We start from the raw sequence: 13,278 nt of genomic DNA on the forward strand, positions 1-13,278 counted from the left end.
CTGAAGTTGTGTGGAGTTTATTGAGAGACTATAAAGAAGCTAAATTTTTTAAATGGCAGACAGTAATAGCTAATACTTCATGATAAATTTTCCAGCTATTTTATATAGGTAAATATACATATATGTATATATTTATTTACATAGAATATATTTATTTATTTTGAAGTACAGTTGAGTTATAATAGTGATTCATTTATACACACATATATAAGTATATATTTTTTCAGATTATTTTCCTTACAGGCTGTTATAAAGAATTGAGTATATTTCCCTGTGCTACAGAGTAGGTCCTTGACGGCTATATATTTTATGTATATACTGTGTTTGTGTCAACCCTAAACTTCTAATTTATTCCCCTCTCCCTCACAGTAACTATAAATTTGTCTTCTATGTCTGCAGGTCTATCTCTGCTCTGTATTACAAGTTCATATGTATCATTTTTTTAGATTCCATATATAAGCAATATCACACAATATTTGTCTCTGTCTTGCTTACTTCACTTAGTATGATAACCACTAGGTCCATTCATGCTGCTTCAAATGGCATCATCTCACTTCTTTTTTATGGCTGAGTACCATTGTATACATTTACCACATATTTATCCATTCATCTGTTGATGGGCATTATGTTGCTTCATGTCTTGGCTAAATAGGTAAATAGGTTCTGCTGTGAAAAATAGGATGCATATATCTTTTTTTTTTTTTAGGATGCATATATCTTTTTGAATTATAGTTTTCTCTGGATATGTGTCCAGTAGTGGAATTGCTGGATCATATCGTAGCTCTATTTTTTAGTTATTTAAGGAGCTTCCATACTGGCTCTCCCATATTTCTATACTGGCCCCATAGTGGCTGTACTAACTTACATTCCTACTGACGTTGTAGGAGGGCTCCGTTTTCTCCATATCCTGCCCAGCATTTATTGCCTGTGGATTGTTTGATTGTCATTCTGATTGGTATGAAGTGGTACCTCATTGTAGTTTTTATTTTAAATTCTCTAATAATTAGCAACTTTGAGCATCTTTTCATGTGTTTTTTGGCCATCTGTATGTCTTTAGATCTGCCCATTTTTGATTGGGTTTTTTATTTATATTGAGCTGCAGGAACTGTTTGTATATTGGGAAGATTAATTCTTTGTTGGTCGCATCATTGGCAGATATTTTCTTCCATTTTGTGGGTTGTCTTTTATTTTGTTTATGGTTTCCTTTGCTGTGCGAAAGCTTTTAAGTTTTATTAGTTCACATTTTTTAGTTTTTGGTTTTATTTTCATTACTCTAGGAGTAATGAAGAAAGATACTATTGATTTAAAAAGATACTGCTGTGATTTATGTCAAAGAATGTTCTGCCTCAAACAATGTTTTTCTGAGTTTTATAGTATCTGATCTTATATATAAGCCCATTTTGAATGTATTTTGTGTATGATGTTAGAAAATGTTCTAATTTCATTCTCTTACCTGTAGCTGCACAGTTTTCCCAGCACCACTTACAGAAGAAACTGTCTTTTCTCCATTATGTATGTTTGCCTCTTTTGTCATAGATTAATTGAACATAGGTGTGTAGGTTTATTTCTGGGCTTTCTATTTTGTTCCGATGACCTATATCTCTGTTTTTGTGCCTGTAATATACTGTTTTGATGGCTGTAGCTTTGTAGTATAGTCTTAAGTCAGGGATTCTTTCAATTCTGGTATTCTTTCTCAAGATTGCTATGGATATTTGGGGTCTTTTCTGTTTTCATACATACTTTAAATTTGCTTGTTCTACTTTCTTGAAAAATCCCATGGGTAATTTGATAGACATTGCACTGAATCTGTAGATTGCTTTGGTAGTATAGTCATTTTTTTTTTTTCATTTATTTCTTTTTTAATGAAGGATAATTGCTTTACAGAATTTTACTGCTTTCTGTCAAACCTCAACCTGAATCAGCCATAGGTACACATATATCCTCTCCCATTTGAAGCTCCCTCCTTTGTCCCTCCCCATCCCACCCCTCTCAGTTGATACAGAGCCCTTGTTAGAGTTCCCTAATCCATACAGCAAATTCCCATTGGCTATCTATTTTGTGCATGGTCTCCATTGTTGCCCTATAAATAAATTCTTCAGTACCATTTTTCTGGATTCCATGTATATGTGTTAGAATATGGTATTTACCTTTCTCTTTCTGACTCACTTAACTCTGTATAAAAGATTCGAGGCTCATCCACCTCATTAGAACTGACTCAAATGAGTTCCTTTTTATGGCTGAATAATATTCCATTGTGTATATGTACCACATATTCTTTATCCATTCATCTGTCAATGGACATGTAGGTTGCTTCCATGTTCTATCTGTTGTAAACAGTGCTTCAATGAACAATGGGATACATGTGTCTCTTTCAATTTTGGTTTCCTCAGGATATATGCCTAGGAGTGGGAATGCTGGATCATATGGTGGTTTTATTCTTTGTTTTTTTTTTTTTTTTTATTAAGATGTTACATTTTATTTATTTATTTTTTTATTATTATTATTTTTTTTTCCAGTGGGTTTTGTCATACATTGATATGAATCAGCCATGGATTTACATGTATTCCCAATCCCGATCCCCCCTCCCACCTCCCTCTCCACCCGATTCCTCTGGGTCTTCCCAGTGCACCAGGCCGGAGCACTTGTCTCGTGCATCCCACCTGGGCTGGTGATCTGTTTCACCATAGATAGTATACATGCTGTTCTTTTGAAATATCCCACCCTCACATTCTCCCACAGAGTTCAAAAGTCTGTTCTGTATTTCTGTGTCTCTTTTTCTGTTCTACATATAGGGTTATCGTTACCATCTTTCTAAATTCCATATATATGTGTTAGTATGCTGTAATGTTCTTTATCTTTCTGGCTTACTTCACTCTATATAATGGGTTCCAGTTTCATCCATCTCATTAGAACTGGTTCAAATGAATTTCTTTTTAATGGCTGAGTAATATTCCATGGTGTATATGTTCCACAGCTTCCTTATCCATTCATCTGCTGATGGGCATCTAGGTTGCTTCCATGTCCTGGCTATTATAAACAGTGCTGCGATGAACATTGGGGTGCACGTGTCTCTTTCAGATCTGGTTTCCTCAGTGTGTATGCCCAGAAGTGGGATTGCTGGGTCATATGGCAGTTCTATTTTATTCTTTTTTTTTTAAGGAATCTCCATATCATCTTCCATAGTGGCTGTGTCAATTTACATTCCCACCAACAGTGCAAGAGTGTTCCCTTTTCTCCACACCCTCTCCAGCATTTATTGTTTGTAGACTTTTTAATGAGGTCCATTCTGACCAGTGTGATCATTGTCGTTTTGATTTGCATATCTCTGATAATGACTGATGTTGAGCATCTTTCCATGTGTTTGTTAGCCATCTGTAGTCATTTTGACAATACTGATTCTTCCATTCCAAGAACATGGTATAGCTGTGCATCTGTGTGTGTCATCTTTGATTTCTTTCATCATAGTCCTATAGATTTTGGAGTATACATTTTTTGACTCCTTAGATAGGTTTATTCTTAGATATCTTATTCTTTGTGTTTTGATGGTAAGTGGGATTGTTTCCTTAATTTGTGTTTCCTTATTTTCTTGTTAGTGAATAGAAATGCAACAGATTTCTATGTATTCACTTTGTGTCCTAACACTATCAAATTTATTGATGAGCTCTGGGAGTTTTCTAGTAGCACTTTAGAATTTTCTATGTATAGCATCATGTATTATGTAGTACATAATGTACAGAGGTATGGGTCAGCAGTGGACTGATGCAGGGGCAGGGGTTCTGTGTGTGGTAGACCTGGGTATGGCATAAGCCCTCTTGGAGGAGGTCCCCATTAACTCCACCATACAGCCCCCAGAACTTCCCAGAGTCTGGGAAACAGACTCTTGGAGGGCACAAACAAAACCTTATGTGCACCAGGACCCAGGAGAAGTTAGCAGTGACGGACTTGCCCATGAGTGTCAGGAGTCCTAGTGGAGGCATGGATTAGCGGTGGCCTGCTTCAGGGATGGGGGCATTCTGTGCAGCAGTGTGTGCCTGTAACCTTATGAAGGAGTTTGACCGTATCTTCATTACCTCCACCTAGATTGGCCTCAGGTCAAACAACAGGGAGGGAACATAGCCCCACCCATTTAAGAGAAAATTGGATTAAATATTTACTGATTATGGCCCTGCCCATCAGAACAAGACTCAGTTTCCCTCTCAATCAGTCTCTCCCATCAGAAAGTTTCTATAAGCCTCTTATCCTTCTCCATCAGAGGGCAGACAATGACTGTCTCCAGAAAGAATGAAGACATGGGACCAAAGCAAAAACAAAACAAAACGAAACGAAAAACACCCAGTGGTGGATGTGACTGGTGATGGAAGTAAGGTCCAATGCTGTAAAGAGCAATATTGCATAGGAACCTGGAATATTAGCTCCATGAATCAAGACAAATTTTAAGTGTTCAAAGAGGAGATGGCAAGGATGAACATTGACATTTTAGGAACCAGCGAACTAAAATGGACTGGAATGGGTGAATTTAACTCAGATAACCATTATATCTAGTACTGTGGGAAAGAATCCCTTAGAAGAAATGGAGTAGACATCATAGAAAACAAAAGAGTCCAAAATGCAGTACTCGGATGCAATCTCAAAAATGACAGAATGATCTCTGTTCATTTCCAAGGCAAACCATTAAATATCACAGTAATCCAAGTCTATGCCCCAACCAGAAATGCTGAAAAAGCTGAAGTTGAATAGTTCTATGAAGACCTACAAGACTTTCTAGAACTAACACCCCCAAAAAATGTCGTTATAGTTACAGGGAACTGGAATGCAAAAGTAGGAAGTCAAGAAATACCTGGAATAACAGTCAAATTTGGCCTTGGAGCATAGAATGAAGCAGGGCAAAGACTAATAAAGTTTTGCCAAGACAACTCACTGGTCATAGCAAACACCCTCTTCCAACAACACAAGAGAAGACTCTACACATGGACATCACCAGATAGTCAATACTGAAACCAGACTGACTGTATTCTTTGCATCCAAAGATGGAGAAGCTCTATGCAGTCAGCAAAAACAAGACCAGAAGCTGACTGTGGATCAGAAAATGAACTCCTTACTGCCAAATTCAGACCAGAAATGAAGAAAGTAGGGAGAACCCCTAGACCCTTCAGGTATGACCTAAATCAAATTCTTTATGATTATGCAGGGGAAATGACAAATAGATTCAAGGGATTTGATCTGACAGACACAGTGCCTGAAGAATTATGGATGGAGCTTCATGACATTGTATAGGATACAGTGGTCAAGACCATCTCCAAGAAAAAGAAATGCACAAAGTCAAAATGGTTGTCTGAGGAGGCCTTAAAAATAGGTGTGAAAAGAAGAGAAATGAAATGCAAAGAAGAAAAGGAAAGATATACCCCTTTGAATGCAGAGTTCCAAAGAATAGTCAGAAGAGCTAAGAAAGCCTTCCTCAGTGATCATTGCAAAGAAATAGAGGAAAACAATAGAATGGGAAAGACTAGAGATCTCTTCAAGAACATAAGAGCTATGAAGGGAAAATTTCATGCAAAGCTGGGCATAATAAAGGACAGAAATGGTATGGACCAAACAGAAGCAGAGGATATTAAGGAGTGTCCAGGATACACAGAAGAACTATACAAAAAAGATTTTCACAGCCCAGATAACCATGAATTTGTGATCACTGACCTAGAGCCAGAAATCCTGGCATGTGAAGTCAAGTGGGCCTTAGGAAGCATCACTATGAACAAAGCTAATGGAGGTGATGGAATTCCAGTTGAGGTATTTCAAATCCTAAAAGATGATGCTGTGAAAGTGCTACACTCAATATGCCAGCAAATTTGGAAAACTAAGCAGTGACCACAGGACTGGAAAATGTCAGTTTTCATGCCAGTCCCCAAAAAAGGCAATGACAAAGAATGTTCAAGCAACCACACAATTGCACTCATCTTACACGCTAGCAAAGTAATCCTCAAAATTCTCCAAGCCAGGCTTCAACAGTGCATGAACCGTAAGCTTTCAAATGTTCAAGCTCGATATAGAAAAGGCAGAGGAAGCAGAGATCAAATTGCCAGCATCTGGTGGATCACTGAAAAAGTGAGAGAGTTCCAGAAAATCATCTTTTCTGCTTTACTAACTATGCCATAGCCATTGACTGTGTGGATCACAACAAACTGCAGAAAATTCATGGGAATACCAGACCATCTGACCTGCCTCATGAGAAGTCTATATGCAGGTCAGGAAGCAACAGTTAGAACTGGACATGGAACAACAGACTGCTTCCATCGGGAACGGAGTACATCAAGGCTGTATATTGTCACCCTGCTTATTTAACCTATATGCAGAGTACATCATGGGAAATGCAGGGGTGAATGCACCTGCTGGAATGAAGCACAAGCTGGAATCAAGATTGTTGGGAGTAATACCAATAACCTCAGATAGGTAGATGACACCACACTTATGGCCAAAACTGAGGAAGAACTAAAGAACCTCTAGATGAAAGTGAAAGAGGAGAGTGAAAATGTTGGCTTAAAACTCAGCATTCAAAAAACCAAGAGCATGACATCTGGCTCCATCACTTCATGGCAATTAGATGGGGAAACAGTGGAAACAGTGACATACTTTATTTTTTGGGGCTCCAAAATCACTGAAGATGGTGACTGCAGCCATGAAATTAAAAGATGCTTGCTCCTTGGAAGAAAAATTATGACCAACCTAGACAGCTTATTAAAAAGCAGAGACATTACTTTGCCAACAAAGGTCCGTCTAGTCAAGGCTATGGTTTTTTCAGTAGTCATGTATGGATGTGAGATTTGGACTATAAAGAAAGCTGAGCGCCGAAGAATTGATGCTTTTCAACTGTGATGTTGGAGAAGACTCTTGAGAGTCCTCTGGATGGCAAGCAGATTCAGCCAGTCCATCCTAAAGGAAATCAGTCCTGAATGTTCATTGGAAGGACTGGTGTTGAAGCTGAAACTCCAATATTTTGGCCACCTGATGCAAAGAACTGACTCATTGGAAAAGACCCTGATGCTGGGAAAGATTGAAGGCAGGGGGAGATGGGGATGACAGAGGATGAGATGGCTGGATGGCATCACTGACTCAATGAGCATGAATTTGAATAAACCTTGGGAGTCGGTGATGGACAAGGAGGCCTGGTGTGCTGCAGTTCATGGGGTCACAAAGAGTCAGTCATGATTGAGTGGCTGAACTGAACTGAACTAATGTATAGTATTATGTAAACAGTGATAGGTCTACTTTTTCTTTTACAATTTGGGTTTCTTTTGTATCTTTTTTTTTTTTTTCATTTATTTTTATTAGGTGGAGGCTACTTACTTTATATTTTTCTTTTGTGGTTGCTGTAGCTAGGACTTCCAAAATTAAGCTGAATAAATTGTTAAGAGTGGACCTCCTTTTCTCATTCTTGATCTTAAGGGAAATGCCTTCAGCTTTTTACCATTGAGTGTGATGTTAGCAGTGGGTTTGTCATATACAGTTCTTATTAAGTTGAGGTATATTCCCTCTATGTAAACCTTCTGGAGAATTTTTATCATAATGGATGTTGAACTTTATCATAAGCTTTTCCTGTATCTACTGAGATGATCACATGATTTTTATTCTTCAGTTTGTTATTGTTGCATTTCACACTAATTTGTGGCTACTGAAAAATTCTTGCATCCATGGGATAAATCCCACTGATTATAGCGTTTGAACCTTTTAATATATTGTTGGATTTAGTATGCTAGAATTTTGTTGAGTATTTATGCTTCTACATTCATCAGTGATATTACCCTGTAGTTTTGGTTGTTTTTTTGTTTTTGTTTTTTTTTTCCTTTGGTATCTTTGTCTGGTTTTGGTGTCAGGGTAATGGTGGCCTCATAGAAATGAGTTTGAGAGTGTGACTTTGAAATTTTTTGAAACAGTTTCAGAAGGATAAATGTTAAACATTCTCTAAATGTTTAATAGAATTCACCAGTGAAGCCATCTGGTCCTGGGCTTTTGTTTGTTTGGAGTTGTTTTATATCACCATTAGAATCACAGTACTTGTATTGATCTGTTCATTTTTTTTTTTTTTTATGTTGCTGTTTTATTTATTTATTTTTATTTATTTTTTTTTTCCTGTGGGTTTTGTCATACATTGACATGAATCAGCAATATATTTACACGTATTCCCCATCCCGATCCCCCCTCCCACCTCCCTCTCCACCCGATTCCTCTGGGTCTTCCCAGTGCACCAGGCCTGAGCACTTGTCTCATGCATCCCACCTGGGCTGGTGACCTGTTTCACCATAGATAATATTCTTCATGGTATAGTCTTAGGAAATTGTACCTTTTTAAGAATTTGTCTGTTTCTTTTAGATTATTTAGTTTTTTGGCATAGTACTCTCTTATAGTCTTTTGTATTTCTGTGGTATCATTTGTAACTTCTTTTTCATTTCTAATTTTATTGACTTTGGCCTTCTTCCATTTTTTCTTGATGATTCTAAGTAAAGATCTATCAATTTTGTTTGTCTTTTGAAAGAACCAGCATCTTAATTTTATTGTTCTTTCCTCCATCTCCATTTCATTTATTTCTACTCTGATTTTGTGATTTCTTTCTTTTTACTAACTTCAGGTTTGTTTATTCTTTTTTCTCTAGTTGCTCTATGGAGTGGAAATGGTAACCTACTCCAGTATTCTTGCCTGGAAAATTCCATGGACAGATGGTTCCACAGTTCATGGGATTGCAAACAGTTGGACACAACTGAGTGACTGAGCACCTAGTTGTTTTAGTTGTAAGATTTTGTTGTATATTTGAGATTTTTCTTGTTTCCTGAGGTAAGGTTTTATTGCTATCAATTTCAACCTTAGAACTGCTTCTGCTGTGTCCTCATATGTTCATGATGTTTCAGCATGTTTTCAGTTGCCTCTAGGCATTTTTTAAATTTTCTCCTCGATTCCTTCACTGATCTATTGGTTGATTAGTAGCATGCTATTTAGCCTCCGTGTGTTTGTGTCTTTACAGTTTTCTTTTTTTCTTGTGGTTGACTTCTAATTTCAAGTATTGTGACTGGGAAAATTGCTTGATATTATTTGAGTTTTCTTAAATTTACCCAGGCTTATTTTGTGGTCCAGCATGTAACCTATCCTGGAGGGTGTTCCATATGCATTTGAAATAAATGTGCATTCTACTGCCTTTGGATGGAATGGTCTATAATATGTTAATTAAGTCCATCTGGTCTAATGTGTCATTAAGGCCTGCGTTTCCTTACTGAATTTTGTCTGGATGCTCTGTCCATTGTTGTAAGAGGGGTATTATGTCCCCCAATATTATTGTGTAACTGCCAATTCCTTTTATGTTTACTAACATTTTCCTTGTGTATTTAAGTGCTCCTATGTTGGCTGCATAAATATTTACAATTGTTATATCTTATTGGATTGACCCCTTGATCATTATGTAATGTCCTTTCTTATCCCTTGTAACAGTCTTTATTTTAAAGTCTACTTTGTCTGATATGAGCATTGCTACTCCAGCTGTTTGCTTTTCATTTCTTTTTGCATTAAATACATTTTCCATCCCGTCACTTTCAGTCTGAATGTGTCCCTGGATCTGAAGTGGATCTCTTATAGACAGCATTTTTATGGCTTTTATTTTTGTATCCATTCAGCCAGTATATGTCTTTTGGTTGGAACATTTAATTCATTTACATTTAATGTAAATATCTGTTAACTGGGCTTCCCACGTGGCACTAGTGGTAAAGAGCCTGCCTGCCAACACAGGAAATGTAGAGATGAAGGTTCGATTCCCAGAGTCAGGAAGATCCCCTGGAGAAAAGCAAGGCAACCCACTCCAGTATTCTTGCCTGGAGAATCCCATGGACAGAGGAGCATGGCAGGCTACAGTTCATAGGGTTGCAAAGAATTGGACATGATTGAGGTGACTTAACACAGTGCAGCACACGTTTGTTAATTGTTTTGGATTTATCTTTGTAGATCTTCCTTCCCTTCTTTTGTTTTCTTCTCTTGTGGTTTGATGACTATATTTAAAGTTGCGATTGCATTCCTTTTTCTTTTTTGTGAGTATATCTATTATAGATTTTTGATTTGTGCTTACCATGAGGATTTGTTATAATAATCTCTCTGTGTGTGTGTGTATGTATAATGGTTTTAAGTAGCTGATCACTCAATTTTAAATGCATTTCAAATATCTAGCTTTTGTACTCTCCTTCTACCACAATAACTACCTTAGATATCATATTTGCTTCTGGCTCATTTTTCCTACATTTATTGTATGTTTGCCTCTACCAGTGAGCTTTCCAACTTTATAATTTTGTTTCTAGTTTAGGCCAAGAGAAGTTCCTTTAGCATTTGTTGTAAAGCTAGTTTTGTGGCCCTGGATTCTTTTAGCTTTTGCTTATCTATAAAGTTTTTAATTTCTCCATAAAATCTGAATCAGAACCTTGCTGGGTAGAGTATTCTTGGTTGTAGGTTTTTCTCTTTCATCACTTTAAATATGTTGTGCCACTTCCTTCTGGCCTGATAATCTTATGATAATTTCCTTGTAAATTATTGTGTTTTATTTGTGAGCAACAACCACCACCCTTGTTGCTTTTAGTATTTTCTCTTTGTCTTTTAATTTCTGTTACTTTTATTATTGTGTTTCTCACTGTGTTCTCCCTTGGGTTAATCCTGTCTGGAACTCACTGTGCTTCCTGGACTTGGGTGCCTGCTTTCTTTCCCATGTTGCGGGAATTTTCAACTATTACCTCTTCAAATATTTTCTCAGGTCTTTTTTTTCTTTCTCTCTTCCTTCTGGGACCCCTATGTGTATGTATGGTAATGGGTATGTTGGTGCATATGACATTGTCCCAGATGTCTCTTAAACTGCTCTCATTTCTTTTCAGTCTTTTTTCTTTATTCTATTCTGTGGCGGTGATTTCCACCACTCTATCTTCCAGCTAACTTATCACCACTCTGTCTTCAAGTTCACTTCTGCCTTATTTATTCTGGTATTTATTTCTTCTAGTGTGTTTTTCATTTCACCTGTTGGATTCTTCAGCTCTGATTATTCTTTATATTTTCTAACTCTTTGTTAAAGATTTCTTCCAATTTCTTCCTCTGTGTGTCCATTCTTTTTCCAAGGTTTAGGCTATCTTTATAATCATTACACTGAACTCTTTCTCAGTGTCTATTGCCACATTATTTGGCTCTTTTCTGGGTTTTATCTTATTCCTTCATCTGAAATATATTCCTCTGCCATCTAATTTGATCTAGATTTATATTTGTATTTTTATGTATGTGGTGGGTTAGTTATTTTTCTCAACCTTGGACAAATGGCCCTTTGTAGGGGATGTCATATGTATCCCATCAATACATTCCCCTCTCATCATGGAAGGGCCAAGGGCCAGCAGGTCCCAGAATAGGTTGTGATATGCTTTTGTGGATTTGGTTCCACAGGGTACCAGATCATAGTATTCTTGCTTCTGCTGTCTTCCCCCTGTTGGATGAGGCTGTTTAAGATATTTGTGCAGGTTTCCTGGTGGGAAGGACTATTTCCTGTTCACTGGTGAGTGGAGTTGTGTCTTGTTCTTCTGATGGGCTATGCCAAGGGGTTTGTTTAGGGGGAAGGTATGTGCTCAAGAAGACTTTAGGCCTCCTGATAGGTTGGACTATGTTCCTGCCCTATTGGCTGCTTGACTTGAGGCATCCCAGCACTGGGGGTGGGCTGAAGCAGGTCTTCCTCCCCGAAATGGCGGCTTCCAAGATAGCTGATGCCAATGAATATTCCCCAGTACCTCTGCCACCAGTGTCTTTGTTCTGAAAATGAGCCTCAGCTGCCCCACACCTCCCCAGGAGATCTTCTAGACAAGAATCTATCTAGGTCTGATCTAGGTTCCTATGAGGTCACTACTTTTGCCCTGGGTCCTGGGAAGCACAAGACCTTGTGTGCACCCTCCAAGAGTGTAATCTGTTTCCCCCAGTCCTGTGGAGCACCTGTGCTCAAGGCCCCTCAGAGTGTTCCTCTGGATGCCAGACTGTCAACCTGGGGAGCCTGCTGTAGGGCTTAAAGCTCCCCCTCCTATAGAAGAGTTTCTGTAATATCATTGTCCTCCAGTTTGCAGGTCACTCACCCTTGGGGATGTGGGACTTGATCATATTGTGAATGCACCCCTCCTACTATCTCATTGGGCTTAATCGTCATGCTTTTGATGGTAGATTATCTTTCTTTAGGTTCCAGTCTTTTTCAGTGATTGTAAGTAGTTAATTCTGGTTTTGGTGTGTTCATGAGAGGAGGTGAGCTCAAGTTCTTTTTACTCTGCCATCTTCTGAGAACTCTCCCCATCCATTTTTTTCTGTCTACTTGGAATCACACTCTGTGTGCACCATTGCATTCAGGTTGAATTTCAACTTACAGTACATGGCAATCATAACATCTCATTGAAATTGTACACATTAAAGTCATCAGTGATGTCCCTATTCTGATTTTTTTTTTTTTTTTTTTTTTTTTTTGCTATTTTCAGGCTCCTTTTATTCAAATTCTTTGATGTATGTGTTTTTGTCAATTGCCAAAGTTTGGGTCTCTCTGGCTTCCATGCATGTAGATAGCTTAGAGGACTTATGGGAACTCAAATGGACAGACATTTGCATTATAGAGCTCTGAGAGGGATACAAGAGAGAAAAGGGCAAAGATTATTTAAAGAACTTATGGCTGAAAATTTCCTTCAACTGCTGAAGGAAATGGATGTCCAGCTCCAGGAAGCTAAGAGAGTTTCAAATTAGATGACTCATACTAGTACACTTTATAATTACATTGTCAAAAGTTAAAGACAAGAAGAGAAATTTTTTAAATGACAATTGTTTTATCCTGGGGAACCTTCATAAGACTGCCTAAAAATTTTTCAGCAGAAAATTTGTAGGCTAGAAGGGAGTGGCATGATATATTTAAGGAGCTGAAAGAAAAAGAAAAGCCAATTAAGAACATCCTACTCATAAAAAGTATACTTCAGAAATGGAGGAAAGATACTGAGGTTTTCAGACAAGCAAAACCTGAAGAGTTCATCACCATAGATTAGCCTTAAAGGCTTATTAAAGATACGTCTTCATGCCAAAATAAAATGACTAATTTGTAACAAGAAAACATGTGAAAGTATAAATCTCACTGGCAAAGGTAAGTTTATAGTTAAATTTAGAATACTCTAATGTAATGGTAGTAGTAAATCACTTATAAATCTAGTATTAAAGTTAAAAGACAAAGGTAGTAAAAAATAACTATAGTTATAATAGTTTGCTAATTAA

The 13,278-nt window shown here is 37.6% G+C and overlaps 1 protein-coding gene across 2 annotated transcripts in view; it reads left to right on the forward strand.

Annotated features, from left to right (window-relative positions):
* The window catches only part of LOC133072027 (conserved oligomeric Golgi complex subunit 2-like), a 121,906-nt gene that overhangs the window by 83,039 nt on the left and 25,589 nt on the right, over window positions 1-13,278 (forward strand). Inside the window, exon 6 of one of the 2 annotated variants that reach the window (XM_061164801.1) lies at window positions 8,642-10,655. The exons of the other annotated variant lie outside the window; for it this stretch is intronic. Within the exon in view, the coding sequence (XP_061020784.1) occupies window positions 8,642-8,666 (25 nt within the window). The 3' untranslated portion in view covers window positions 8,667-10,655. Of the gene's footprint in view, window positions 1-8,641; window positions 10,656-13,278 lie in introns of those variants that run through there. 2 annotated transcript variants of the gene reach the window in all.

Source organism: Dama dama, chromosome 18 (assembly GCF_033118175.1).
Source record: "Dama dama isolate Ldn47 chromosome 18, ASM3311817v1, whole genome shotgun sequence".
NCBI classification, from domain to species: Eukaryota; Metazoa; Chordata; class Mammalia; order Artiodactyla; family Cervidae; genus Dama; species Dama dama.